The sequence below is a fragment of the Salvia hispanica genome, chromosome 4, assembly GCF_029641045.1.
Source record: "Salvia hispanica isolate PSC_SH4W2 chromosome 4, Shi_PSC_v1, whole genome shotgun sequence".
In the NCBI taxonomy this organism is placed as follows: Eukaryota; Viridiplantae; Streptophyta; class Magnoliopsida; order Lamiales; family Lamiaceae; genus Salvia; species Salvia hispanica.
Window position 1 is genome coordinate 59,150,918 of NC_142695.1, and position 25,404 is coordinate 59,176,321.

A 25,404-nucleotide genomic window follows, 5' to 3' on the forward strand; every position below is an offset into this window, starting at 1 on the left:
TTTATGACTATAAAAATCAATAGTGGCTATTTGAGATAGGGAATATTGTAAAAATTGTATACCAGGTAGACATTATATTTCCAAAGATCATGAAACAAGAAAAAGGGTATATGAAAAAACAACCAAACCTAGTTTCTGCACAAGAACTAGAAAATGTGACAGCCCCAGATGTTAAAAAATTTGGTAACTAATGCATGAAATTGTGATACATAAAACGATATCGACTTCAACCATCTCCTCGTCTACTCCATTGTTGCCTTTGTACTGCAAACAAGTCAAGTTCACAGTCTCATCAAAAGAAGAAATTCCTCAAAAAAATGAGCATCAAATTCGAATATAAATACCTGTGTATATGATTTCTGAGGGTTAGGAGGAGGAGGAGGTGGTGGAAATGGCAAGCAGGATGTTTTCAATGTATCTTCCACGACATCAGCTCCATACGAGCGACCAACGCTAACCTGAAACCACTCATCTGTTTCAGCAACCTCGACGTCTTCATCAATTGCATTAGCCCATATAATTAATCACATCAAAAATGGCTAAACATTCCAAAGTAGGGGATGTATGGTAAACAAATGATGGTTTAATTACGCAATTAGTTTAAATAAATACCTTGAGGTGATTTCCCATGAACTTCGACACGTGACCTCAGCCTACGTGAGGAAGAATCCGGTCCGCCCTCATCACCCTGTGATCTACAAAGACACAAAATACCATGCGAGTCGTTACAAAACTTATTCAATGGACTGAGAAACTAAGGCAATAAAAACAAAGAGAGAGAAATATTATTGTCAAGCAAAATGCATACTTCTTCAGTTCGCCCTCCTCTTCACTCGAGGAAAACACCCTGCGAGTCAGTATATCTGCTTCAAGCTGCGCAACCAAATGCTTAATCTGATCCTGTGATCTGGAGAGACACGAATACCATGCGAGTCGTTACAAACTTATTCCATAGACTGAGAAACTAAGGCATTAAAGACACAAGGAAATAATATTATTCTCAAGTAAAATGCATACCTCTTTAGTTCGTTCTCTAATTGCAAGTGAGAGTAATGTGCTTCAATGAACTTTTTGACGTTTGTAGTAAACCTTGAGAAATGGTTAAAAATTCAAGATTAACTGAATTATCAGACTACAATGAACAAGAACCTAGAAGTCGCGTAGTAAGGATACCTTTCCCGCTCTTCTTTCTCTTTAGAAAGTTTCCTCTTAAGTTCATGAACTTCAGAAGTTAACGAATCAGCTTCCTTAATCAGCTTCAGAGAGCAAACATATACAGTTAAGAATAATAAAATCATAGAAACTCGAGGGGATTTTTTCATGCCAAACTTTATGAATGGGAAGTAATGTAAAAGATAAACTAACCTGGCGCTTTTGTTTGTCATAGTGCATTTCTCTCATCTGTAGAGAAAACAAAAGAACGATGAAGACGCCAAAAATGGGACAACCAGAAGATGAAAGAAGTTCTAAATCGGAAGGCCACTATCTATCAGACCTTATCATCTGACATCCTGCCGAAGTAATCATCATGGTCATCCAAACGCCTTTTCTTACTCACATTTCTATCACTGCAACAAAAGAAAACTAAGAAGCAAACACTAGACCATGCGAGTAAATATAGGATATAAGCAAAAAAAAAAAAAAGTTCACTGAACCTACATCCTTTTCCCAGGAGAGCTATCATCTCCTGCAAAACAGAAAAACAAAAAAAAAATAAAGAATAAAAAACTCATTTGAAGAGAATGGTAAGATGTGTCTCGTACCATAAGAAGTTTGTCTTGCTTTGCCCTTTCCTTTATCTGGTGAGTTACGCGATGGAGAACGGTTCCTGTTGAGCCTTTCTCGCAAGTCAACATCCTCTCGACGTCCTGAAATATTGAGAAATGTCATAAAACATATACCGATCAGTTGCCCAAGCCAGCAATTGATACTTAAGCTTACCATCACTCGAACAAATGAGCCAAAGTAATAAAAGGCTCTCTGTGTAAACATAAATAAAACCTTCAACGATCACTGAAGCAACTCAAATCATAGAAATCCTCTGCTACGCTGTGATAAAAACATAAAACCAACTATGCAGATTCTTCACAGATCCCTTCCAAGTATCTTTCAATGAAGAAATTACCACTCTCTCCAAGAATATATACAGTGCACAATACGCATTCGGATATTCTTGGGCCCTCATATATAACAGCAGATTCAAGATGGACGATGATTAACCAAGAGAAGCCGAGAAAAACACGACAAAAGCAGTATCTTGGACGAAGATTTTTAATTCCCACTGAGATGACAAAAGATCAAGACAAGCATCAGAACAGAATACATAAACTAATATCCTGATTTAATCAAATTGGGTATTATTTCACCAATAGCCATCTATTTGTATTGAATTTCCTTCCACAGAAAAGTGGAATATATCAAGAAAGAGACACCAATAGAATTATCTGAAAACAATCAACAACACAAGCATAGAAAAAAATTATACATCGAACAAAATTAGGGATTGTGAAACTGAAAAAAGACCTAACAGCAAGATACACTAAATTGGCAACAGAATACAATGTAAAACTCGATTAAAAGTTGGGCGTTTAGAGTTAAGTGGCGAGAATTGGATATGTATGATGAATACCAGTAGAAGAGCGGCGGATTTCGGCGGATCCATGGGCGGATTGCTTTGTCTTGTGCGCATCCCTCCGATCTGCCATCGTTTTCTTCTTCAGTTGAAATCGCTCCGCCGATTAAACTAAAATCACGCAAAATTGGGAGCTCAAGATGAAATCGCTTCGCCGATTAGCTGCACCGCCAAGATCAGTTGATGAAATGGCGATCAATTGGATTTCAATTTCAGAGCAGTTGATGAAATGGCGATCAATTGGATTTCAATTTCAAAACCGTTTTTTCTGTTATTTAACGAGCGAAGAGGCAAATTGCTTTCCTTCATTTTATTTAATAAACATTCAAATTTGAAAGCTTTAAAAGAATAAACTTTTTAAACAGCAACTAAACTTCTAACTTAATTACTAAAGTAGTGTGATATGTCTCTGAAATTCATTATTTCTGAAAAACATCTTTTTAAATGTAAAACAAACTATTATGGCATGACTTTTAAATACTGCTCCCTCCGTCCTTGAAAATCTGTCACGTTTTTTAATTTCGGTTCATCCTGCAAATTTTGTCACATTTCACTTTTTAACCATTTATTTGTAATGGATCTTATATTCCACTGATTCAATCTCATTCACATTTAATTATAAAACTAATACTCTTGGATTACCTTTTGAATTTAAATTTCTTTATTTTTATATATTAATAACTTATTACTCCCCCTGTCCCGCTTTAGGAGTCCCGGTTGATCAATTATGGACGTCCCGCTTTAGGAGTCCCGGTTGAGATAAATTAATAAAAAATGAATACAAAGTGCTAAAAGTGGGTCCCAACATCCAGTACAACTAATAAAAAAGTGTTAAAAGTGGGTCCCAACATCCACTACAATATTTATTTATTGGACACTCAATTAAAATTGGGTCCCAACATCCACTACAATATTATTTATTACACACTCAAACACTTTATTCTTAAAACATGTATCCGACTCAATCAAGAATCTTAAAGCGGGACGGAGGAAGTAGTTAATTGAGGATACTATTGAGTCAATTATGAAATCTCCCTCATAATGCAGTATGTTTAACTAAATAAGATCACTTGATAATTGTTTTAATGAATTCTCTGTTTCAAATTTTATGGAGTACTACCTTCATCCTTTGCATTAACAGTCACATTTACTTGTCACATCTACTTTTCTGCACTCATTTTTATAAAAATAATAATAAATATTTAAAGTGGAAAAATAGTAAAGTAAGAGAAAATAATATAAATAAAACTTTTCTCTTCCTTATTCTCTCTCTTATTTTACTATTTCTCAATTTTAACTATTTATCATCATTCTTACAAACGAAGGCAGAAAAGGAAAGAAAGTACAATTGCTAATTTATATGTATTTCAACATCTTATCTTCAACCTCATCTTCCTCGGTGCATCGTCGTTCGGCTCCGTCGGCCTGGGGTTGTAGGACCGTATCAGACTCCTATTTGCAGACGGACCGAAATAAAAAACGGGAGAGTATTCTACTATTTATTATTCATGGAATTTGAAATTGAAAACATTAATTCGTGCAAACATTGATTAACTTGACATGTCAAATAGCATGGCAATCATCCCTCCATCCACCTTCAAATCAACTCCGGTGACAAACGCCGCCTCATCCGAAGCCAGAAACGCCACCGCGTCCGCCACATTCTCGGCCGTGAGCATCGCCCCTTTCAAGCTCGTGTAGCGCCCGATGTACCTCTCCACATCCGCGGGCGTCTCGATCCCGTGCCTCGCGGCTAGCGGCGTGAGCACCGCCCCCATCGACACGCTGTTCACCCGAATCCCGTGCTTCCCGAGCTGCAAGCTCGCGGACCGCACCAGCCCCAGCACCGCCCTCTTCGACATCACGAAGTCCGTCACGCTCACCGTCGCCTTCTCCGCCGCCGCGCACACGATGGCCCCCCTCGTCCCCATCTCCACCATCTTACGCGCCGCCTGCTTCACGCACACCGCCACCCCACGCGCATCACGCGCTCGTATTCCGAAAAGTCCAAGTCCAGGATGGTCTGAGGGGAGCCGGCCAAGGTGCCGGCATTGCTGAACATCACGTCGAGGCCGCCGTAGGTCGTCGCCGTCCATTCCACCATGGCCGCGACTTGTTCCTCGTCCGCCACGTCGCACTGGACGTAGGCGCAGCGCTGCAGGCCGATGGATTCGGCCACAGCGCGGCCCCTTTCGGATTGGATATCGGCGATCACCACCGCGCGCGCACCGTGGTCGGCCAGGGCGCGGGCGGTGGTCTCGCCGATGCCGCTGGCGCCGCCGGTTACAATTGCTACTTTGCCTTGAAGCTTTTTCTTGGTTGCCATATTTATTAGTGTAGACTGTTGTGGTGCAGTTTTCTTAACCAAAGGTTTCATGTCTTTCACTATATATAGAGGGAGTATGGAGACAATATTATTATTTACCTACACTTAATAGCCATATTATTTACCTACACTTAATAGCCATGTTTTCTTGGTCGTGGTCAGCTTCAAAAATATACTCTCTCCGTCGCATTTAATATGATCCCTTTCGTTTTATTACTCTCTTAAGCATTGATCCGACTGTAGTAAAGGCATTACTTTTTAGAACTGAATTTAAGAAAAATTGTATTAAATGAAGTAAATAGAGAATAAAGTAGCAAAGAAAAAGATAGAGAGGTTAATGATAAACAAAAGTTTTTTTTTGCAAAAAGAAAAAATGACTCAATTATAAGTAAGACAACCCAAAAAAGAATACTATTCAACTACAAAAATATAAGAGAGTAAGTTTATCTAAGAATATACTACCTTCGTCCCTGAAAATTTGATACACATTACTATTTTGGTCCGTCCCTGAAAATTTGATACACTTCACTTTTACCATTTTTGGTAGTGGACCCCATATTCCACTAACTCATTCCTACTCACATTTTATTATAAAACTAATACTTTAAAAGTAGGAACCACATCCCACCAACTTTTTCAACTCACTTTCCATTACTTTTCTTAAAACCCGTGTTGGGTCAAAAGTGTAGCAAATTTTGGGGGACGGAGGTAGTATAAAAAACAAAAAGGATATCTTAAATGAAAGAGAGCATGTGCATATTTGTTGAATGATTTTTAAAATCGCAATGATATATTGGTGTGTAGTAGAGTATTGACTAGTTTTGACTAAACTGAATCTAGTGGCCATTCTAGAATTCTAGACGTGCACGACAGCTCTTACGATCTAAACAAACAAATTTTGCTAAACAACGATGTCCACACAATCAATTCAAAATAGCCAGATACAGTGGATACTCAGGAAAATGTGGAAGTCTTGTAGAATAAAGGTAAAAAAAAGTCGATTGTCATTAAAGACAGATAAAAATAAAGCAAGAGCGGTAAATATTGGCCGAGAATAAACGAAAAAAAAATGAATAAATGTTTTATCCCGGCATACTTTGACTTGTTTCAATAAGTCCGTAGATTGTATTAAAATGTTAATTAGTCTTAAATCATGCTCCCAAATACAAACCTTGTCACGATTTTCTTTTTAGTTTTTTGACAAAAGATATTATATTTCCATTTTTGAAAAAAAATATCCTTCACATTATCATCACCAATGACCAAAACATAAGATGTTGCAAAGATTCAAGATCTTGCATTAACATTACATAGAAACAATCCAATCGAGGTTTTAATAATCAGCAAATACTATTCCTTCCGTCCCTTAAAATTTGTAATCTATTTCATTTTTGTAATCTATTTCATTTTTACATCTGTCAATAAAAATTTGTCACATTTCACTTTTATCATTTTTAAGCAGAGGCACTACACTCCATTAACTCTTACACAGCCATATTATTATATAACTAATAATATGGAGGGTGTATAAAACTCACGTGCTACAACATTTTCAAATCACTTTTTTTAACATTTCTTAAAACTCATAACCGATCAAACTGTGAAGAATTATTAGGAATGGAGGAGAGTATAATTTGGAGATAAAGAAAGAGACCTCAGATTGCCAATCACATCAAGAAAATTCAGACGGTAATTCCAGAAATATTGATAGTTTTAATCCTCACAGGTCTCAAATCAAGCAACCAATTTCCACAAAAGTAAAATATGATAAATGTAATCGCACAAAACGGCTCCATGAACGAACGGCCAAAATCGATCCACAGATTCCTATCAAGATGCGAAAGAGTTTGCTATTGGTTCAATCATGACATCGACGGTCATCGCTGTTGCTACCGACGACGTGGCATCGAACCGAAACCGGAAAAAATTAAAACAAAAAAGAGATAAAAATTCAATCTTTAAAACCTCAGAGTCCCGTTTCAAATCAACCACGCAGCGGCTGAGCCACCGCCCCGGACCGAGCACCGACTGCGAAGCCACATAGGCACGCAATCGGTGGCGGTGGATGGAAGCGGCTAACGGCTCAAAACGCTGCGTTTTAAAGTGTCATACGGCACTTCCTATTCTTGGGATTTCTTCCTCATTGGCAAAGATTGGAAATTTAGCTAGTGATATCAATGTAGGAGGAGACAGGTAGTTTGATGCCATGGAAAAAATTGAGATCAAACTGTTTAATACTACTGGATTTGTTATATGCTTCGGAAACTAGAACAGTCTTCACTTCAATTGAAGAAGCTCACCATATGAAGCAACAAATTGGGGAAAAACAAAAGTGTTGAAGCAAAGCCACCGGAAAAGCAAGCCAACATGAATGAAATTTGGGGAAAAACTAATGTGTTAAAGCAATGCAACCAAAACAATAAGCTAAGATGAATCAAATTTGGGGAAAAACAAGTTTTTGAAGCAAAGACACCAAAAAAGAAGGCCAACATGAATCAAATTTGGGGAAAAGCAAATGTGCAGAAGCAAAGCCACCAAAATAGCAAGCTAAAATGAATCAAATTTGGGAAAAACTAGTGTTTAAAGAAAGACACCAAATCAGCAAGCTAAGATGAATCAAATTTGGGGAAAAACAAGTTTTTGAAGCAAAGCCACCAAAAAAGAAGTCCAACATGAATCAAATTTGGGGAAAAACAAGTTTTTGAAGCAAAGCCACCAAAAAAGAAAGCCTAAATGAATCAAATTTGGGGGAAAACAAAATGCTGAAGCAAAGCCACCAAAATAGCAAGCTAAGATGTATCAAATTTGGGAAAAAAAACAAGTCTTGAAGCAAAGCCCCCAAAACAGCTACCTTAAATGAATAAAATTTGGGAAAAACAAGTTTTGAAGCAAAGCCACCAAAAAAGTAAGCTAAGATGAATCAATTAGGGGAAAAACTAGTGTTGAAACAAAGCCACCAAAAAAGCAAGCTAAGATGAATCAAATTGGGGAAAAACTAGTGTTGAAGCAAAGCCACCGGAAATGCAAGCTAAGATGAATTCAAAACCTGCTTTATTTCATCAAATGTGACATTAAAGCTACGAAATCGATCTATGCTTCCCGTGACACATCGATTGGAATCCAATCCAATCAACGCAACGCCTATAGAAAGCAACAACAATTCAATCAAATCGAACAATTTACACAAAATTTACGAGGTGTTTCCGGGATTCAATGATACTGAAAACTCACCAATCAGGATAGCCCCAAATTGAATGTTGCGTCCAAGCCATTAAACCAAGAAGAACAAATTAATCAACCGGTATTGGTAAAGGACGCTTGAAATTGGGGATTTTGAAGAAATTTTTGCTCAGTGGAAGGAGAAGTCGTTGATTTAGAAGGCTCACGGATCGGAATCCACTGCCCCAAACACAGAACTTGTGCTTCATCTCATCATCGCAAAAACTGAATAAAAAAGGAATTGATTCGAAAAAGGCTTCAGTGTGTGTAACAATCAGATCATTGATTACGATAAAAATCACAACCTCACTGAAATCCGCTAAGATAATGATTTTTTCATCACAAGCCAAATTGAATGAGAAATTGAGATCCAAAACGAAATCGAAGGAAAAATTGAAGAGTGTGCTCAGACAGCCAAGGGTTGTTTCGTCAAATGCGAGATCAGAAACTCTAGTCCACGAAAAATTGCATCATCACCACACACAATTCGAGATAATCAGCAAAATCAGAGAGATATTTCAGCAAAATTTCAATAAAACTACGAAAAAATTGTATGCTCAGACAGCCAAGGGTTGTTTCGTCAAATGCGAGATCAGAAACTCTAGTCCACGAAAATTTGCTTCATCTCTGCATACAATTTGCCAGAAAAATAAAAATTCAGAAAACAAAAACGAAATTTTGAAGACCTAGATCTGCAATTGGAGCTGGCTGAGGGCGGAGCGGCCAGCGGCGGAGGAGAGGAGGTGGAGATGGCTGAAGGAGAAGAGAAGGAGCTGTATTTATGCTTGAATTTTGAGCTGCGATTTTGCTAGGGTTTATGCGAGAAATGTGGTGACTGAAAAATGGGCTTTTTTTGATCTGCTATTTGTAACTCTGGTGGGCTGAAAATACCCAATTCTAAAAATCCAAAATTAAAAAATATTATTATTGGGCTGCTGGCCCAATTTCTATAGAGCCACTAACCAAAACTTTAAAAAGCCCATGTTTCACTTTATTTATCTTAAAATTTATTTTGTCATTCCACCTTTAGATTAAGCTAAATGGGTAGTGATAAAATGCAAACCTATATATTATACCAACTCTAAACTATGATCTGGACCGTTTGAAAATGTCAACAGATGATTAAAATACATCAATAGAAAATGTCAACACATTTTCAATGCAGCATCAACCATTGACATTGTGTTGACATTTTCTGTTGATATAATTTTATCATCTGTTGACATTTTCTAACGGTTCAGATCATGGTTTAAAATTTATACAATATTTAGAGTTTGCATTTGATTATATCCCTAAGTTTAATAGTCATTTTTAAGGATGTCAATCCAGTGCAAAACTTATGAGTTAGTCAGTTTACTTTTTAAAATGTAGAGCTTTATGGTTGAAAATTTCTAATCTGATAAACTTGAATTTAATTAGCTTGGTATTCGACTATCACTTACCCGAAGCCAGATGGGATGAATCGGTGGATTGACATTATGGCAACGATTGTCTATTCTTCTGATTTATTTAATGGTTTATTACTCCTTCCGTTCCACTTAATGTGAGGCAAAACTTTTGGGCACGGACTTTTAGGAATTAGGAGTGAAAAAAAGGAGAGAGAAAGAGTAGGAGAGATGGTGAAGTAGGAGAGAGATAGAGTGTTGTTTTTGCTATAAACGGAAATATCTCACTTATAGTGGAACGATCTAAAAAAGAATACGTCTCACTTATAATAAGACGGAGAGAGTACTTCATTTGTGATTTTTATACAAAAATAATACTCTCCGTCCCCCATTAGCAGTCACAGTTTGACCGGGCACGGGTTTTAAGAAATGTAAAGAAAAGTTGGTTGAAAAAGTTAGTGGAATGTGGGATCCACTTTTTTATATTGGTTTTATAAAAAAATGTGAGTGAAGTGAGTTAGTGGAATGTGGGACCTACTACCATTTATGGTAAAAATGAAGTGTGACTCTTAATTGAGACGGACCGAAATGGAAAAAAGTGACTTTTAATGGGGTACGGAGGGAGTAGTTACACCAAAATTAAATAAAACTAACTTTCTAATAAAATACTAGTAGTAATAGATAAAAGAACGAAAATCGAGTTACTTTCACCAAATTGATCAAATCAAGAACTCAAATACAAATTGACCAACAATCACACTTTTGAGCTAGTAAAGATGCAAGATATTCAAACACGACTAAAATTTTTATTTTTTAAAAAACATAATCAAACAAACTCAATTAATGACATCAATAAATCAATTAATAGCAGAGCAAATCCTCCTAATTTGGCCAGCATTGCCAGTCAAAACACCAATTTTCCCCATCTTCACCATTGATTCAGCAAAATCCTTGAAGAAACTAGCACTCCCTGCTGAGGTAGAATGTTGTTGCAAATATGCATTTGTCTCATTGTTGTTTAGCAGGGCTGCATCGGTCTCGAAAAGCCCTCTCCTTTTCTTCACAATCGTGAAATAATCGATGTCGAACTCGTGGGAGCTCCCGGGGTCCATTTGGATAATGGACGTCTGGTCTCCGGTGGGGCATCTCCTTTTCAAAGCGGCCACGTAGGTCGGGTCCATGCTAGGGTCCGCGTCGTTTCTTCCCGTGAAATTGTAAATACGGCCAGCGATGCTCGAGCAGTGGGAAATCCCGATTGTGTGCCCTCCTAGAGAAGATTGGTAACTATTAGGAATTTTCTGAATCAATCTATACATATATTAATATTCCCCTCGTACACCGTTAAATGCTCAGTTTTTGTCACTTACATTTAATTATAAAATTAATATATAAAAGTGTGACAAGAGTCTTATATTAATATGGTTTGAGTATTGTATTCCTATTATGCATTTAATATGAGAATAATTATACTCAACAAAATACTATACAACATTAACCTATTCTTATAAGCATAAGTTAATGTAAATTTACATAGTTGAAGTATTATATCTTTACATATTTAATTATGAAGACAATAAAGTCACCTATATATACGTTTCTATGTTTGATAATTTAAAAAAAAATTATATCTTAAAAATTATTCAGATTCAAGAATATTTTTTTGTACATGGTCTTGTTTTTGAAAGCATAATATATATTTTAAATACCAACTAGTATTATTTAGTTTTTACTTTAAAATGCTAGATTATACTTAATATATAGTTCGAGGGTTTTAAGGAAATAAATATATACACTAATACTTTTACCTGATAGAACAACAAGATCCTTAACATTCAAACCCTTTGCAGCAAATGAAGCAATCAATTGAGTAATATTGAAATTTGGAGGTGGTAAATTAGCAAAAGCCCCATTTGAAGTCGACACATTTCCATCTCTTCGACCCAATGGAACTGGCCAAAATGGTCCCTTGATCTGTGAAACAAATTTAAATTTACTATGATTATAATATAAATGACTCCAATAGTGCTTTGTGTGTTAATAATTTTATTAAATTTACTTGTGAAACTGCATCTCTAGCAACTAGAGCCAAAATATCAGCACAAGAAACTGTTAGAGGGCATTGTTTCTCCACTTCAGCTTTCACTGCATCGACTACTTGGAACCCTCGGAGGCTAAGGTTCGGAAAAGCATCCCTTTCTGCTGTGTTGTTCGAAGTTGAGTTCAATAGTATGGATCCATCACATCCCTGTTCAAGAGAATGATGTAAGAAAATGGGGTTTCACACTTTGATAACCTAATTGTAATCGAGTAGTAGTCATTTGCACGAGAGAGTGTGTTCTAAGTAGCTCGATTTAGATGGCGCGACTTTATAAAATTAAAGCATATAGTATATTACTATAATGTAATTTTCTAAAAAAAATGGGTTTTCATCCTTTGACCTAATGCCACAGTCTTGACTGATGTCAGTCAGTACAAAGCCAGACATTTCACGTTGGGGACTGAGAAAGTATTTCACAGTTTCCTTAGCTAGGTTTCCATTTTAAATCAAGACACTTTTTACTCAATATATAGAAATTAACATATCACTAGTAATCTAGTAGTGATGATATATAGAAGTTTGACAAGAAATAAGGATAAAGTGACTACGTACCTCGACAAAGCAGTCGTGAAAGTGCATCCTCAAGAGCGCAGGCGCAAGAGACGGTGCACGAGAAATGAACCTCGCAGTTGTCTGATTAACGATGCTTTCTAGCTTAGGGCATGTATTAGAGTAGAAATTGGCTTTGAGCCTTTGTGCATTGGTCTCATTAAGAGAAATGAAGGCTAAAAAGAAAAAGAAAATGAGCTTTGAAATTGCCATAATGTGAAATTCTTGCTCTTAATTGATGTTTAATTTGACAATAGTGATGTATATGGAGCTCTTTATATAGTGTTAATTTTTGATGAACGAATTGTAATAGTAGAGTAAAGAATGCATGTATTGTAGTATGAAATTAAAACATAGGACTTGACTTTTAGAAATTTAATTTCTTTTCCTTTGGTGCAATTATTGTAATGCTTGGTTGGATGTTTGTAAATTATAACCATGCAAAAGACAGAGTGTTTAATCATTGAATTGTTTTGTGTTGTTTTATTTTGACTTTGGTTCCTATGCGCGGCTAATATGTTGTCGTTTGTTGATAATTTGACTTTGTCTTTTCATAAATCATTTAAAATGTGAATGAAATTATATATAGTTTATACGTGAAAAGTAAATTATGAACTAATTTTAGCCATTACTGTATATAGTTTATTTAAATAGATCGTTTTATGGATTTGGAATTAATATGCACTAATTAACTAGCATATTATTTTTTAAAACTATATGCATTTCTTATAGGGATTAATTGAACTGCATCAATTAATATATGGAGCAGTTAAATTTGTAATAATTTTTCACACACGATGCTCCCACGAAACCCAGTCGATATCAGCACGTTGGATTTTATTATTTTATTATTTTACAGAAAAACGATTACTTTGAAACTATGTCAAATCAGTTATCCAATCATATGTTTAGAACATTCGTAATCTTTTCTTTCTCCATGTAATAAGCAAGAATAACATTTTTGTTTTGAGTGTCAATAGCAAATCAATATTTAAATCTCATCCTATATGTGTTGTACAGAAAAAACTGAAGGTATGAATTTACTACTCCATAGTTTTGGAGAGTTTAGATTATAGTAACGATTGATTTTCTTTTTTAAATCATTTGTTTTGTTTTTGTGAAAAGTTATGTTAGGATGCCTTGAATCATTACTGTTTGCCGCTAGCCAAACGGATATGTTTTCTGTTTTGGCCTTAATTGTTGTATTAGGCCCAGTTCGTCGTTTGTACCTATTTAAATAGAAGTGGGGTACAAAATCATTGTATCTGAAAACCGCAGTCATAATACAATTTGTTCTTCGTTCCTGCCCCTGGACGTAGCCAACACAACGTTGGTGAACCACGTAAATTATGTGTCTATTTACGTTCTTTTGTTTTTCGATTCACAATTGCCTAATTTGTCACAACAAGTTATATACATAACAAACCATGTGATAGGATTACTCAATAAACATATTAATTGAGTAATGTATATAGTTGAAGCAACAAAATTGAGATACCATAAGACTCGAGCAAAAAAATTCAAGTTGAGTCATTGTGTGTGTTGATGTACTAATTGATATATTATATGCAAACACTTGTATATATTTTAATGTATATGTAATTCTCTGAAAAAACTCCTACCATATGGAAATTTACTCTTTTAAAGCTGGAAACCGTAGCACCAAAGTTACATAGAAAAATTTTGCGTGTGAGAATAGAATTTGCATTTGACAGTGAAGTTTAGCTATATAGCTGTCGCACTTTAATAAAAAATATTAAATATTTAAATAACAACTAGCATTAATTTGCATGTTCTAGGGGCAATATATAAATAAAGACGACGAATATTAGTCAGTATAACATTACTTCTCAATGAATTTTTATCAAAATGTTTGTGTCTAATTTAAGTGAATATATTTAGTTGGTAACTTGTTAATGTGCAAATGATACTTTTACTTAATTAGGTGTCGAATATATAATGATTAATCATAGAGGCAATTCGTGTTGAAAGAAGTCTATGAAATCACATATATATTCCAAATTTAATATTTTCATTTGTTGAATTATAAGGTTTGTCTTAAGAAAGAATGAGAAAGAAGAGAGCTGGGTGAAAACGAGAAACGGGACTAAAGGGAGCCCAACAAATAAATTTAATTGGTTCAGAATAATACGAGGTTGTTTCGCTGCCTGTAATCTCACACTGTCTCGATTAGTGTTTTTTAATTTTACATAAGCAAATTATCAAGTCATGTTAGTATCAAAAGTTTAATTGAGTGCTAAACTATAACAAATCAATAATTTTATAATTTAGAGATTGATTTTTAAGTTGACAGCTAGAGGATCATAAGTCATTACCAAATAAGAAATAAAAAGCATATAGTAATAAATTGAATAATCAAGAATCACATGTCCTCCGACAATGCAACTCACTCAATCATACAAAAAACATAACAAACGAAAAAACAAATGGATCAACATAATCATCTGTCCAAATTAAGACAGAATTAAACAAATCAAACCAACCAATTAATTATTTAATCTAATTAACAAAAGCACATCTTCTTCTCACTTCACCCTGGCTCCCTGTGAGCACACCGATCTTGCCCATTTTCACCATGGATTCCGCAAAATCCTCCAAGAAAGTGGAGCCCTTTGTTCTTGCTTGTCGAAGAACATACTCCCTCGTCTCACTATCCGCGAGAAGAGCCGAATCCGAGGTGAATAGGCCTCTCCTCTTGGCCACGAGGGTGTAGTAGTCTTCGTCGAATGTCTTGAAGCTGCCCGGGTCCATCTCCACGAGGGTGGTCTGGTCGGCTGGGGGGCAACGGCTCCTCAGGCGGGCCGCGTAGTTGGGGTCCAATGAGGGGTCGCTGTCGCCTCTACCCGTGAAGTTGTAGAGGCGGTTGGTGAAGCTAGAGCAGTGGGAGGTTCCGATTGTGTGGCTTCCTGTTGCACGATGTGTGATTTGTCAGCTATTGCACGTTAAGAATCTTGAACATAAATATAAGTAGGTAATACCATCAAAAGTTTTCTAAGAAATTCTATAAAATTGTTGTGTGAATTATAGTCATCACTTCAAACAATGAGAAATTTGAAATTTAGAAATTTTAGCCTCACAATAATGTTTTCTATGTCCACTCTTATAAGGGTATTTTGGTCATTCTCAATTTCTTGATGCATGTGTATTAGTATCTATATAAGTTAAATTAACAAAATAAAAATTACTAGTATAACATATAACGCTAATTATAGGCATGAAAATAAGTAAATGCAACATATATATTCGAGATCAATTTAATTTATTACCTGACAAGACAACTAGATCCTTTGTGGTCAAGTTCTTTGAGGCAAAATTTGCTTTCAATTGAGTGATGTTGAAGAAAGGGGGTGGAAGATTAGTCAAAGTCTCATTGGCTAGTGACACTCTCCCATCCCTTCTTCCAAGTGGCACGGGCCAGAAAGGTCCGTGAAGCTGTAGAAACAGAATACGAGAGGAAATATTATTTAAAAGTTATCATCTCTCAAAAAATTAACGAGATAATATATTACTAAAAAAATTCCAGTCAGATAACACTTACAGCTAAGGTAGCATCACGGGCGACTAGAGCCAAGATATCGGCACAAGAAACAACACCGGGGCACTCCTTCTCCACCGCAGTTTTCACTCTGTCAATGGATCCATACCCTCTTAGAGAGAGGTTTGGAAATCCATCTTTCTCAGCTTGATTGTTTGTTGTTGAGTTTAACAACACCGAACCATCACAACCCTAAAAAAATGACATAAATTATTAATCGTCATGTCACTAATCAAGCGAAAAATAATATTTTTAAGAAAAATATCATAAATTTAGTTTGGGCTGCTGAAGCCCAACTGAGTGACGACCTCAGGACTGAAATGATTGTCAAGGATCCGATGACTCAAATCCGAACAAAAATAAAAGCAAAAATACGAATTAACGTGTACCCTAACGAAGCAATCGTGGAAATGCATCCGGAGGAGGGGAGCTGCAAGAGTTGGGGCAACAGCCATGATTTTGTTAGTTTCTTTCTTCACAATGTATTCAACCTTTGGACATGTCTTGCTGTAATATTTGAGAGATAGGCTTTGAGCATTGCTTAGTGCAATGATTCCTAGAAAGATTAGAGTGAGAGAGAAAAGCTTAGTTGAAGAAGCCATTTTCATCAACTCTCTCAAACTCAAAATGTTTTGATTGGTTGTTTGGCGGAGTAGTGATAGGTATATGTATACATTTATAGATTAATATATTAGGATTTGGTGGAGGGATTAATCAAAATTTAATTTGTTGTAAATTAGTTGTCACTTAGCAAGACATGGCCAATTATAGGATTGAATTTTTATTGATGAGATATCTTTGTTAGGGTTGACTTAGATCTTAATTAAGGTATTAAAAATTATGGTTAACATGTGGTGTGCTAAGTTACCTGTTCTTGTTTGTGTTGTTATTAATTAATGAATTAAATACTGGAAAATATTGCAAAAGATCACCTTAAATAGCATATCTTAGTTATGCAATTTTTCTTTAGTAAAAACTTGAATAGTACTCTTAATTATTCTTCACATTATTGCATAAAGGTTTGTCTTGTTTAATTATATTGGTAATCTCTTCTTATCCTTGCTAGTTTTCAGACAAATGTTATCATGCTAAGAAAATCACAAGCAATTTGCTATTACTTATATATAGTCAACGAACAATTTTGTGTTAATATAATTCATTGCTATTAATTTGCTTTATATTATTTCATTCTCTAAATTACAACCTTTTGACACAGTGATATAACACATATACTAATAATTGGATCAGGACCGATGCACTTTATTAATTTAAAGCAATAATGTATGTTACAAAATAATCCAAAAGCAGGTAGATCTAGCTAGTAAAGTACCCGAGTAGGTATATTAGCACAATAGTTATCTAATTAATCTAATTAATTAATTAATTAAGGACATGTTACCACCACCGTTGTGATATTCGTTTTTTGAATCTTTTAATTTCATATATCAAAAAGACCAAGATGATATCATAAGGTAATTATTTTAATCTATATGTGATGACTCTTTACGATGAATGATCTTCTTTGCTGAATTGATATATAGGTCAATAGTAATATTGGATTGTGATATAATTATCAATTGGAATTTGGAAGTAGGGGAAAGAATAAATCAAAAATAAAATAATTTTTTGTCGTGAGCAATTATAAAACATTAATTCCGACAAATTCAACGCCATATATTCTGTGAAATAATGGGTCATTCAATCCCATGTGACACAACATAATTAATTAACTAATCATCCAATTTTACGAATTTATGTTGCACGATCCATTTTAATAAATAATTATGTCATTATTATCAAAATCATTTGCTTGCTTACCACTCCATTCCTCAAACAATTAACTCGGTCTACCGTGATTTTAGTAACTAATTTATCATTACAAAATTACATAACAATTTTCATGGAGAAGTATAATTTTGGTTCATAAAATAATAAATAAATTACTCCACAAGCTAATTTGACATTCAAACGCCACATTTTTAATTACATGTCAAAATTTTAACCTTTTGAAGAGTTTGAAGTTTTCTAATCTAAACAATAATCTAAGTTTTTTTTTTTTTTTTAAATACTTTACACAGACTGTTTCATATTCTTAATCCTTATCAATAACAATATCTAAACTTGTGAGTTTTGGATATTGCATGTAGGTACTTCTTCTATATTTATTAAGGGACAACTATGTATTTTTATGTTCTATCACTAATTAGTTGTATCGTGCTCGATAAAAATTTAATTAGCATAGTCAACTAATATAATTTGGAATTGATTGATTACTTAATCATAGCTGTTGTGACCACGTCCCGAAGTTCTATAGGAATTTTATTATGAATGTTTTGTATATAAATATACTACAAGAGCGTGGATATTTAGCAAACAACAATTCAAATTATATTTTTAAAATGAGAAAAAAAAAAGTCTAACAATCAATTATATTTTAAAATCATTGCATTGGAAGAAATATGTAAAGTAATGCTCAATTGGTACATTATTAATAAGATGTGAGATTTGACAAAGTAAACTCATTTTCGTAAAACAGTGTAGTTTGGAATTAACTAAGACTAACTTTTTTTAAATCTTTCATTTATATAAACAAACATCTAATCTTATATAAGTATTTACTTCCACTTATAATCTCAACACTAATAAATTAAATTAAAATTAATTTATATCTCTCTCACTCGAACAATAACACATACTCACCGACTTTCTCCTTTTTTCCTAATGAATTTAAAATTTGTTTTTATACATGACCCACGAGTTTGAATATGGGCTGAACTGCCTCATAGTGTTCATAGCCCAATGAGTGGATCTTGCAGTTAAACTCGCAGCCCAATAAAGCTTTTACAAAGAAAACAAAAATAAAGTAATGGGCCTTACTATAAAAAGGAAGGGCTTGCTATAATGTTTAAATTTGGATATTTTAACATTGCATTTCCCAATAATTATTTGGCCTCTAAGTTTTTCATATACAAATGTACTATTGTATTAACTTCAGTAAAATACTACTTCATCCGTCCCACAAAAAATATCACACTTTCCTTTTCAGTTTGTCCCACAAAAGATGTCACATTTTCCTTTTTGAAAAAAGGTCTCTCTCACATGAATATAAAAATTATATTTTCTCTCTTCATTAAACACAAAACAAAACCTCCTAAAATTCCGTGTCATCCCACAAGTGTGACATCTTTTGTGGGACGGATGGAGTATGTTCTTTCACAAACTAATGTTATTAATATTATAGTAATAATTAAATATTTCCTCCGTCCCATTAAATATGCAACATTTGCTTTTCGGTATAGGATTTTATGTAGTGTTGTTTTGTGAGTTAATGAAGATATAGTAAAGTAAGAGAGAAGAAAAAGTAGAGAAAGTATTGTTTCTATTTTTAGAAACGTTTTATTTTTAATGGGGCAGGAAAAAAAACGTTTCATTTCTAATGGGCCAGAGAAGGAGTAGAAGGATTTTTTTTTTTTTTTCTGCAAAGACTCTTGTGTCCCTTAGCGTCAAAAAAGAAGCGTCATTTATCCACCAAAGGAACTAAGATGAAAATTAATAATGACTTAATCAAATCGGATTATTTTTTTAGAGCTAGATATGGTTTGAATAATTACAATTACTCTTTTATCACACCCTCACTTGATCCTAAATTAAAGAAAAATAATCGCATAATATTAGATGTGGGTTATAATGGTCATGCAACGTATGGTAGTATACTAAGGTGCATGGTAGCTCACGTATACGATAGTTCACTGGATTAATGCTAGGAGAGTAGAAGCTTTTTTAGCTGTGAAGATATAAAAAGGAAGCTTCAACTTCCCGGTTGAACAGAGAGAGTTTTACATCCAAAGAGAGAAAGGAAGAGAATTCGTCGATAGAGCAGAGAGGTTACTATCTTGAGTGTGTTGTAATCTTAGTCTTCTTCTTGATTCTTTGTAGTTCATCTTTGAGAGTGTAAACTGCAGTGAGTAATACAATCGAGATCCAAATCTTTCCTGTGGACGTAGGTTTATACCGAACCACGTAAAATCGAGTTGTGTTATCTTGCTTTCGTTTTCTTTATTGTTCGGCGATCATATCGGCGCCCAATCCCTAAGATTAGATGTAAATCAATAGTTCAGGCGTTCAACAAAAATAAATAAACAAACTAAAACTCTAAAATAAATCAATAGTTAGAGATTATAAGTACAAACACAAAGAATATAGTATATTTATGATTGTTTCTATTCGTTAATAACTAAATGATGATAAATAATTACGCGGAAAGCATGCTGCCGCGGATTATAATAAATAAATAAATAAATGTTAAATAAATATTGACAATCAATAATGTAAATCAAGACAAAATAAATAAAAAATGTGTTTTCCTCGAAATGATAAAAAGGCGATTATAATCCTCATGCTTTGATTTATGAGCCATACCAATTACTCGTAGTATTGTTTTGAGCCTTTCGTTTTCGTCAATACTCAATATAAAATTTTTTATTATCACTCCAAATTTATCCCATACCTTATAGTCCAACAAATATCATAAGTGTTGTTTGTATATGTATGCAAAATAATGATTGTCTATAGACACAAGACATATATATACATATAGAGGTATAAATGATTTCCACCATTAATAATATGAAGAAATGTTAAACTATTTAATTTGGTACTAGTTCATATTATTAGAGAAATATTATGATATACTAATATCTTATATAAGCATTATTCAAGAGTATTGTTTTCGTTTAGGTGACATTGTTATTAGTTTTTATTTTATTTTATCCATTCTATTTAATATGTAATTTGGCACTAGCTAGTTCGTACTATTAGAGAAATATTATGATATACTAATATACCATGTAAGCATTATTCAATAGTATTGTTTTCGTTTAGGTCACATTGATATAGTTTTTTATTTTATCCATTCTATTCAATTATAATAGGTGAACAATGATTATTGATGTTATTAATTTGTTAAATAAAAATAAAAATCAACGTTCGGTTTAACGCAATAATAAACCATATTTTCATATAACATTGAATCATACTTCAACATAAAATAAATGCGTTGAAACGTAGCTTATTATGTTTGGAACAATACACTAAGATACTTACATATTTAATTTTTTCGTGTAAATTTCTTCATTTAACACATGAAATTATGAGTTCTCCTAATTTATCACAAATCACCTTTAGTTTGATATATGCCATCTAAAATTATTTAAATTGAGAAAGCAGTTTGAAGATATTTTACAAGAGATACATATACTCAAATTTCAACGGTCATAAAAAATAAATTGTCGTCATCAAGAATTCTTAAATATGTACTTCAGCTCAAGAATTAATTAATGAGCTATATTTCAATACAAAATAATAAATATTACTTTAACACAAGATGAATCATACTTCGAAATATACTTCAATTCAACAATAAACTCAATTTCAGCTCAAAAATAATAAAATTTACTCCAACAAAATCATATTTTGGCACAAATTCCATAAATGCCTCCACCTCTCCAATTAAATATGCAATGTCTTCACATATCACAATAAAATAGCTAGTCTAAAATTCGTATTTAATGAGCAATATTCAGTCTTGTGGTTACGATATAAAATAGCTCTGAAATTAATACAAACCTTGAAATTGATTGAAACTCAATTTAATATTATACACATTTACGATTAATTCTTCAGTCTCGATCTTTTTATTTTTTCTTATCAACACTCTTACTAAACACTCTCTAAAAAAAGACCAAAATTTGATATTAATCAACTGATTAATTAAGTCTCCAGTCCATTAAATTTAGTTAATATATACGTATTTGATAAGCAAATCCGTCTAATTAATTAGTAAATGTGCATGCAAGCAAATATATATATTGAGTGAGATAGAGATGGAGTATAGAGGTGACACGTAAGCCCGATTTCGGCCTATGTGTCGAACCGGGAGCATATCCACGTGGCCAGAAGCCATTGTGCAAAGCCACTACAATATTTATCCATTAACTCTTTCCCCAATAGTAATCTTCACGTCTACTTGGATCTTACTCAGCTTCAAAATTTGACTCAATCTTTGTTTCTTCACTTTTGTTCTTACTCAAAAATTTAGTTTTTCCACAAATTTGATCACCAAAATACGAAAAAAAAACCCTCAGACTTCAGGTATTAACTGGGAAATATTCTGTGCTATTTGTTTGGATCTCAAACATATATACTTGTATAGAGATATTATTATTGAATTAGTATGATTAAACCATAATACATTTATTGAGAAGATGAATTACTACTCATATTAATTCAATCATACTATTGATTTGTATGATAATTATTAAACTGTGAAATTATTGGTTACCACCTTAATTTAATTAAGCTTAGTCATGTTTAGTGTAGCCATTAGCATTTTCCTAAAAATATCTTCTAAGAGCTTGAAAATAGGCGGAAAAATTATCCGACTCAAGGATAGTGATAAAATGCAAACTCGTATATTATAAAAACTTCAAACTATTGATCTGGATCGTTAAAAAATATCAACAAATGATAAAATAGTAGCAACAGAAAATGTAAACATAATATCAACACAACATCAACCGTTGACACTGTGTTGACATTTTTGTTGCTACTATTTTGTCATCTGTTCACATATTCTAGCAATCCAGATCATAATTTAAAATTTTTACAATATTTAGAGTTTGTATTTCATTTCATCCCTCCGACTCAATATCTTATCAGATCATACTATCAAGCGAAGTCATAAATTAAACTTACTGTAAAATAATCTTTTTAAATCAAAATAATTTGGCAATATTTTTTGAAACTAGCTAGCATTTTATAGACAAAATCAAGCCTTTGGAAAAAATTTGACAAGAAAAACAAATGAAATTAAACTACTTTTATTATATCATCAACTCTTTCTAGTGAAAACACAACTTGAAAATAATTTTCGAAGAAATGCCGAAAATATATACATATATTAAAAGTAAATATTTAAACAAATTACTATGAAACCGACTGCAACCGTCAGCTGCAAAATTGGACTGCAAAATGTCGAGCAAACAACAGAATCGCAGCCAAAAACCAGCAAACCCATTAATGGAGATAAGAATTAACAATTGATCTCTCAAATTTTCTTGGTTTCTGCAATTTCCCTTATCTTCTCCACCGCTTATAAATACAGCCATTTCCTTCACCATTTCTCATCAATTCCTTCAATATTCACTTAATCTGTATATCGATTTTTAAAAAAAGCAAAAAAAGCAAAAAGAATTCAATTCAGAGTTCTATCATGGCTGCATCTTCTTTCTCAGTCCCTTCAATGGTGAGATTTCAATTCAATTTTTTCTCATTTCTTCCAACATTTGTAGAAAAAAGATTTCTTGATTAATTTGATTTTGTTTCTATGCTAATTGACAGATCATGGAAGAGGAAGGGAGATTCGAAACCGAAGTTGCGGAGGTGCAATCGTGGTGGAACTCGGAGCGGTTCAGGCTCACGCGCCGCCCTTACTCCGCCCGCGACGTGGTGTCGCTCCGCGGCCACCTCCGCCAAAGCTACGCCTCGAACGAGCTCGCGAAGAAGCTGTGGCGAACCCTCAAAACGCACCAGGCCAACGGCACCGCCTCTAGAACCTTCGGCTCACTTGACCCTGTTCAGGTAACTCATGCATCGCACGGGTGTAGATACTAGTTTTTTTAGTAAATAAAAAAAAAATTTAATAAAGCGTCTTACTGACTGAGTTGTGGTTTGGTGTTTAGGTGACCATGATGGCTAAGCATCTCGACACGATCTACGTGTCGGGGTGGCAGTGCTCGTCGACGCACACGAGCACGAACGAGCCCGGGCCGGACCTCGCGGACTACCCGTACGACACGGTCCCGAACAAGGTCGAGCACCTGTTCTTCGCGCAGCAGTACCACGACCGGAAGCAGCGCGAGGCCCGGATGAACATGAGCCGCGAGGAGCGGGCCCGGACCCCGTTCGTCGACTACCTCAAGCCGATCATCGCGGACGGGGACACCGGGTTCGGCGGCGCCACCGCGACCGTCAAGCTGTGCAAGCTTTTCGTCGAGCGTGGCGCGGCCGGGGTGCACATCGAGGACCAGTCGTCGGTGACGAAGAAGTGCGGCCACATGGCCGGGAAGGTGCTGGTGGCGGTGAGCGAGCATATTAACCGGCTCGTGGCCGCGCGGCTGCAGTTCGACGTGATGGGGGTGGAGACGGTGCTCGTGGCCCGGACGGACGCGGTGGCGGCCACGTTGATCCAGACCAATGTGGACACGAGGGACCATCAGTTTATCTTGGGGGTGACCAACCCGGCCCTCCGAGGGAAGGCGCTGGCGACTATTATGCTAGAGGCGCAGGAGGCCGGGAAAACCGGGCCGGAGCTGCAGGCAATCGAGGATAACTGGCTGGCGATGGCGAACCTGAAGACGTTTTCCGATTGCGTGGTGGATGCGATTAATGGAATGAATATCGGCGAGGCGGAGAAGCAGAGGAAATTGAATGAGTGGATGAACCACTCGAGTTATGATAAGTGCATCTCCAATGAGCAGGGTCGCGAAATCGCGGCCCGGCTTGGCTTGGGGAATCTTTTCTGGGACTGGGACCTGCCCAGGACCAGAGAAGGATTTTACAGGTAAAGAAAAAAAAAGAATCTTTACTATTTCTAATAAAAAATGGATTTTTTTTAATCATGCCATGCTACCTGTCAACAGGTTTAAGGGCTCGGTCCATGCAGCCATTGTCCGCGGATGGGCGTTTGCCCATCACGCGGACGTTATCTGGATGGAGACATCCAGTCCTGATATGGTCGAGTGCACGGAATTTTCGCGTGGGGTGAAGGCGATGCGGCCAGAGACAATGCTGGCCTACAATCTGTCCCCGTCTTTCAATTGGGACGCCTCGGGAATGACGGACGAGCAAATGGTGGACTTCATCCCGAAAATCGCCAAGCTAGGGTACTGCTGGCAGTTCATCACCCTGGCCGGATTCCACGCCAATGCCCTGATCATCGACACCTTCGCCAAGGATTTCGCCCGCAGGGGAATGCTGGCCTACGTCGAGAAAATACAGAGAGAGGAGCGGAAGCACGGCGTCGACACCCTGGCTCATCAGAAGTGGTCCGGAGCAAACTACTACGATAGGGTGCTCCGGACCGTGCAGGGAGGGATTACCTCGACCGCAGCCATGGGAAAAGGCAAACTATACATCCTTCTTATCGTCGTTTAATATTTCTCTAATTAAATGTTACGTGGACGATGTTCTAAATTTTGTTCGCGCGAATCCTGTAGGAGTCACGGAGGAGCAGTTCCAGGAGACGTGGACTAGGTCCGGGGCGACCAGCGTCGCGACTGATGGCAGTGTCGTAATAGCAAAATCGAGGATGTAGGGACGGGGAAGGACTATATATATTATATATGATGATGATGTTTGCTTATCTTGTTGAGGAAAAGCTTGAAGAAATATTTTCTCCTATGTATTGGGCCTAAGTTATTTATTTCTCCTATGTTATAGATGATAATATTTGTATTATCAACATATTTCCATAAGGGAAAAATAGATGTTGATTTCCTTTCTTATTCTATGTATGGTTATTGTGTTCTTGCATTGTAACCTCAAATTCTTCTAATATTATAATCTATTGGAGTATTAATT

The 25,404-nt window shown here is 35.4% G+C and overlaps 4 protein-coding genes, 9 non-coding genes and 1 pseudogene across 14 annotated transcripts; 1 reads left to right on the forward strand and 13 right to left on the reverse strand.

The window, feature by feature from the left end:
- Positions 1-36: 36 nt before the first annotated feature.
- LOC125191744 (uncharacterized) lies at positions 37-2,705 on the reverse strand. Its single transcript, XM_089057010.1, has 12 exons — positions 2,630-2,705; positions 1,942-2,013; positions 1,764-1,868; positions 1,660-1,687; positions 1,496-1,568; positions 1,366-1,401; positions 1,174-1,256; positions 1,018-1,089; positions 809-907; positions 613-695; positions 345-458; positions 37-264 (listed from the first exon to the last, which is right to left on the reverse strand). The coding sequence occupies exons 1-11, from the start codon at positions 2,703-2,705 to the stop codon at positions 454-456; spliced, it is 732 nt and encodes a 243-aa protein (XP_088913136.1). The 3' UTR covers positions 37-264; positions 345-453.
- Positions 2,706-3,871: 1,166 nt separating this feature from the next.
- Positions 3,872-8,928, reverse strand: LOC125197514 ((+)-cis,trans-nepetalactol synthase NEPS2 pseudogene; annotated as a pseudogene). The gene is made up of 2 exons (XR_007172081.2): positions 8,190-8,928; positions 3,872-8,099 (listed from the first exon to the last, which is right to left on the reverse strand). The product of XR_007172081.2 is annotated as a (+)-cis,trans-nepetalactol synthase NEPS2 pseudogene (transcript).
- Positions 6,606-6,688, reverse strand: LOC125197637 (small nucleolar RNA snoR77Y). The gene has a single exon (XR_007172170.2). It is a non-coding gene; the product is annotated as a small nucleolar RNA snoR77Y (small nucleolar RNA).
- On the reverse strand, positions 6,728-6,871 carry LOC125197661 (small nucleolar RNA snoR2/U65). The gene has a single exon (XR_007172193.2). It is a non-coding gene; the product is annotated as a small nucleolar RNA snoR2/U65 (small nucleolar RNA).
- On the reverse strand, positions 7,043-7,107 carry LOC125197663 (small nucleolar RNA U49). The gene has a single exon (XR_007172195.1). It is a non-coding gene; the product is annotated as a small nucleolar RNA U49 (small nucleolar RNA).
- Positions 7,134-7,271, reverse strand: LOC125197676 (small nucleolar RNA snoR137). Its single transcript, XR_007172207.2, has one exon. It is a non-coding gene; the product is annotated as a small nucleolar RNA snoR137 (small nucleolar RNA).
- On the reverse strand, positions 8,145-8,267 carry LOC125197649 (small nucleolar RNA snoR80). Its single transcript, XR_007172182.2, has one exon. It is a non-coding gene; the product is annotated as a small nucleolar RNA snoR80 (small nucleolar RNA).
- LOC125197627 (small nucleolar RNA Z152/R70/R12) lies at positions 8,303-8,400 on the reverse strand. The gene has a single exon (XR_007172161.2). It is a non-coding gene; the product is annotated as a small nucleolar RNA Z152/R70/R12 (small nucleolar RNA).
- LOC125197626 (small nucleolar RNA R11/Z151) lies at positions 8,431-8,526 on the reverse strand. Its single transcript, XR_007172160.2, has one exon. It is a non-coding gene; the product is annotated as a small nucleolar RNA R11/Z151 (small nucleolar RNA).
- Positions 8,576-8,663, reverse strand: LOC125197619 (small nucleolar RNA Z157/R69/R10). Its single transcript, XR_007172154.1, has one exon. It is a non-coding gene; the product is annotated as a small nucleolar RNA Z157/R69/R10 (small nucleolar RNA).
- On the reverse strand, positions 8,727-8,814 carry LOC125197620 (small nucleolar RNA Z157/R69/R10). The gene has a single exon (XR_007172155.2). It is a non-coding gene; the product is annotated as a small nucleolar RNA Z157/R69/R10 (small nucleolar RNA).
- A 1,371-nt stretch (positions 8,929-10,299) lies between the features above and the next one.
- LOC125197466 (peroxidase 27-like) lies at positions 10,300-12,444 on the reverse strand. The gene is made up of 4 exons (XM_048096208.2): positions 12,213-12,444; positions 11,619-11,807; positions 11,368-11,533; positions 10,300-10,829 (listed from the first exon to the last, which is right to left on the reverse strand). Exons 1-4 carry the CDS (start codon positions 12,420-12,422, stop codon positions 10,420-10,422), a joined length of 975 nt encoding a protein of 324 aa, XP_047952165.2. The 5' UTR covers positions 12,423-12,444; the 3' UTR covers positions 10,300-10,419.
- A 2,105-nt stretch (positions 12,445-14,549) lies between these two features.
- On the reverse strand, positions 14,550-16,408 carry LOC125193268 (peroxidase 27-like). The gene is made up of 4 exons (XM_048091038.2): positions 16,155-16,408; positions 15,769-15,957; positions 15,497-15,662; positions 14,550-15,136 (listed from the first exon to the last, which is right to left on the reverse strand). The coding sequence occupies exons 1-4, from the start codon at positions 16,371-16,373 to the stop codon at positions 14,730-14,732; spliced, it is 981 nt and encodes a 326-aa protein (XP_047946995.2). The 5' UTR covers positions 16,374-16,408; the 3' UTR covers positions 14,550-14,729.
- A 6,539-nt stretch (positions 16,409-22,947) lies between these two features.
- On the forward strand, positions 22,948-25,328 carry LOC125193737 (isocitrate lyase). The gene is made up of 5 exons (XM_048091605.2): positions 22,948-23,068; positions 23,164-23,403; positions 23,505-24,385; positions 24,465-24,946; positions 25,041-25,328. Exons 1-5 carry the CDS (start codon positions 23,036-23,038, stop codon positions 25,136-25,138), a joined length of 1,734 nt encoding a protein of 577 aa, XP_047947562.2. The 5' UTR covers positions 22,948-23,035; the 3' UTR covers positions 25,139-25,328.
- Positions 25,329-25,404: the final 76 nt, after the last annotated feature.

Bases quoted from the DNA above. Each gene is read 5' to 3' on its own strand.
- LOC125191744 (XM_089057010.1), bottom strand. From the start codon at position 2,705: ATGGCAGATCGGAGGGATGCGCACAAGACAAAGCAATCCGCCCATGGA. The intron at 2,014-2,629 runs GTATTCATCATA...GAGTTGCTTCAG, and splicing joins AATCCGCCGCTCTTCTACTG to TGATCGTTGAAGGTTTTATT. The intron at 696-808 runs GTATGCATTTTG...GTGTCTTTGTAG, and splicing joins GAGGAGGGCGAACTGAAGAA to ATCACAGGGTGATGAGGGCG.
- LOC125197466 (XM_048096208.2), bottom strand. From the start codon at position 12,422: ATGGCAATTTCAAAGCTCATTTTCTTTTTCTTTTTAGCCTTCATTTCT. The intron at 11,808-12,212 runs GTACGTAGTCAC...TCTCTTGAACAG, and splicing joins TTCACGACTGCTTTGTCGAG to GGATGTGATGGATCCATACT. The intron at 11,534-11,618 runs GTAAATTTAATA...TTTGTTTCACAG, and splicing joins CTAGAGATGCAGTTTCACAA to ATCAAGGGACCATTTTGGCC.
- LOC125193268 (XM_048091038.2), bottom strand. From the start codon at position 16,373: ATGAAAATGGCTTCTTCAACTAAGCTTTTCTCTCTCACTCTAATCTTT. The intron at 15,958-16,154 runs GTACACGTTAAT...TCATTTTTTTAG, and splicing joins TCCACGATTGCTTCGTTAGG to GGTTGTGATGGTTCGGTGTT. The intron at 15,137-15,496 runs GTAATAAATTAA...ATCGTGCAACAG, and splicing joins GGATCTAGTTGTCTTGTCAG to GAAGCCACACAATCGGAACC.
- LOC125193737 (XM_048091605.2), top strand. From the start codon at position 23,036: ATGGCTGCATCTTCTTTCTCAGTCCCTTCAATG. The intron at 23,069-23,163 runs GTGAGATTTCAA...GCTAATTGACAG, and splicing joins CTTTCTCAGTCCCTTCAATG to ATCATGGAAGAGGAAGGGAG. The intron at 24,386-24,464 runs GTAAAGAAAAAA...ACCTGTCAACAG, and splicing joins ACCAGAGAAGGATTTTACAG to GTTTAAGGGCTCGGTCCATG.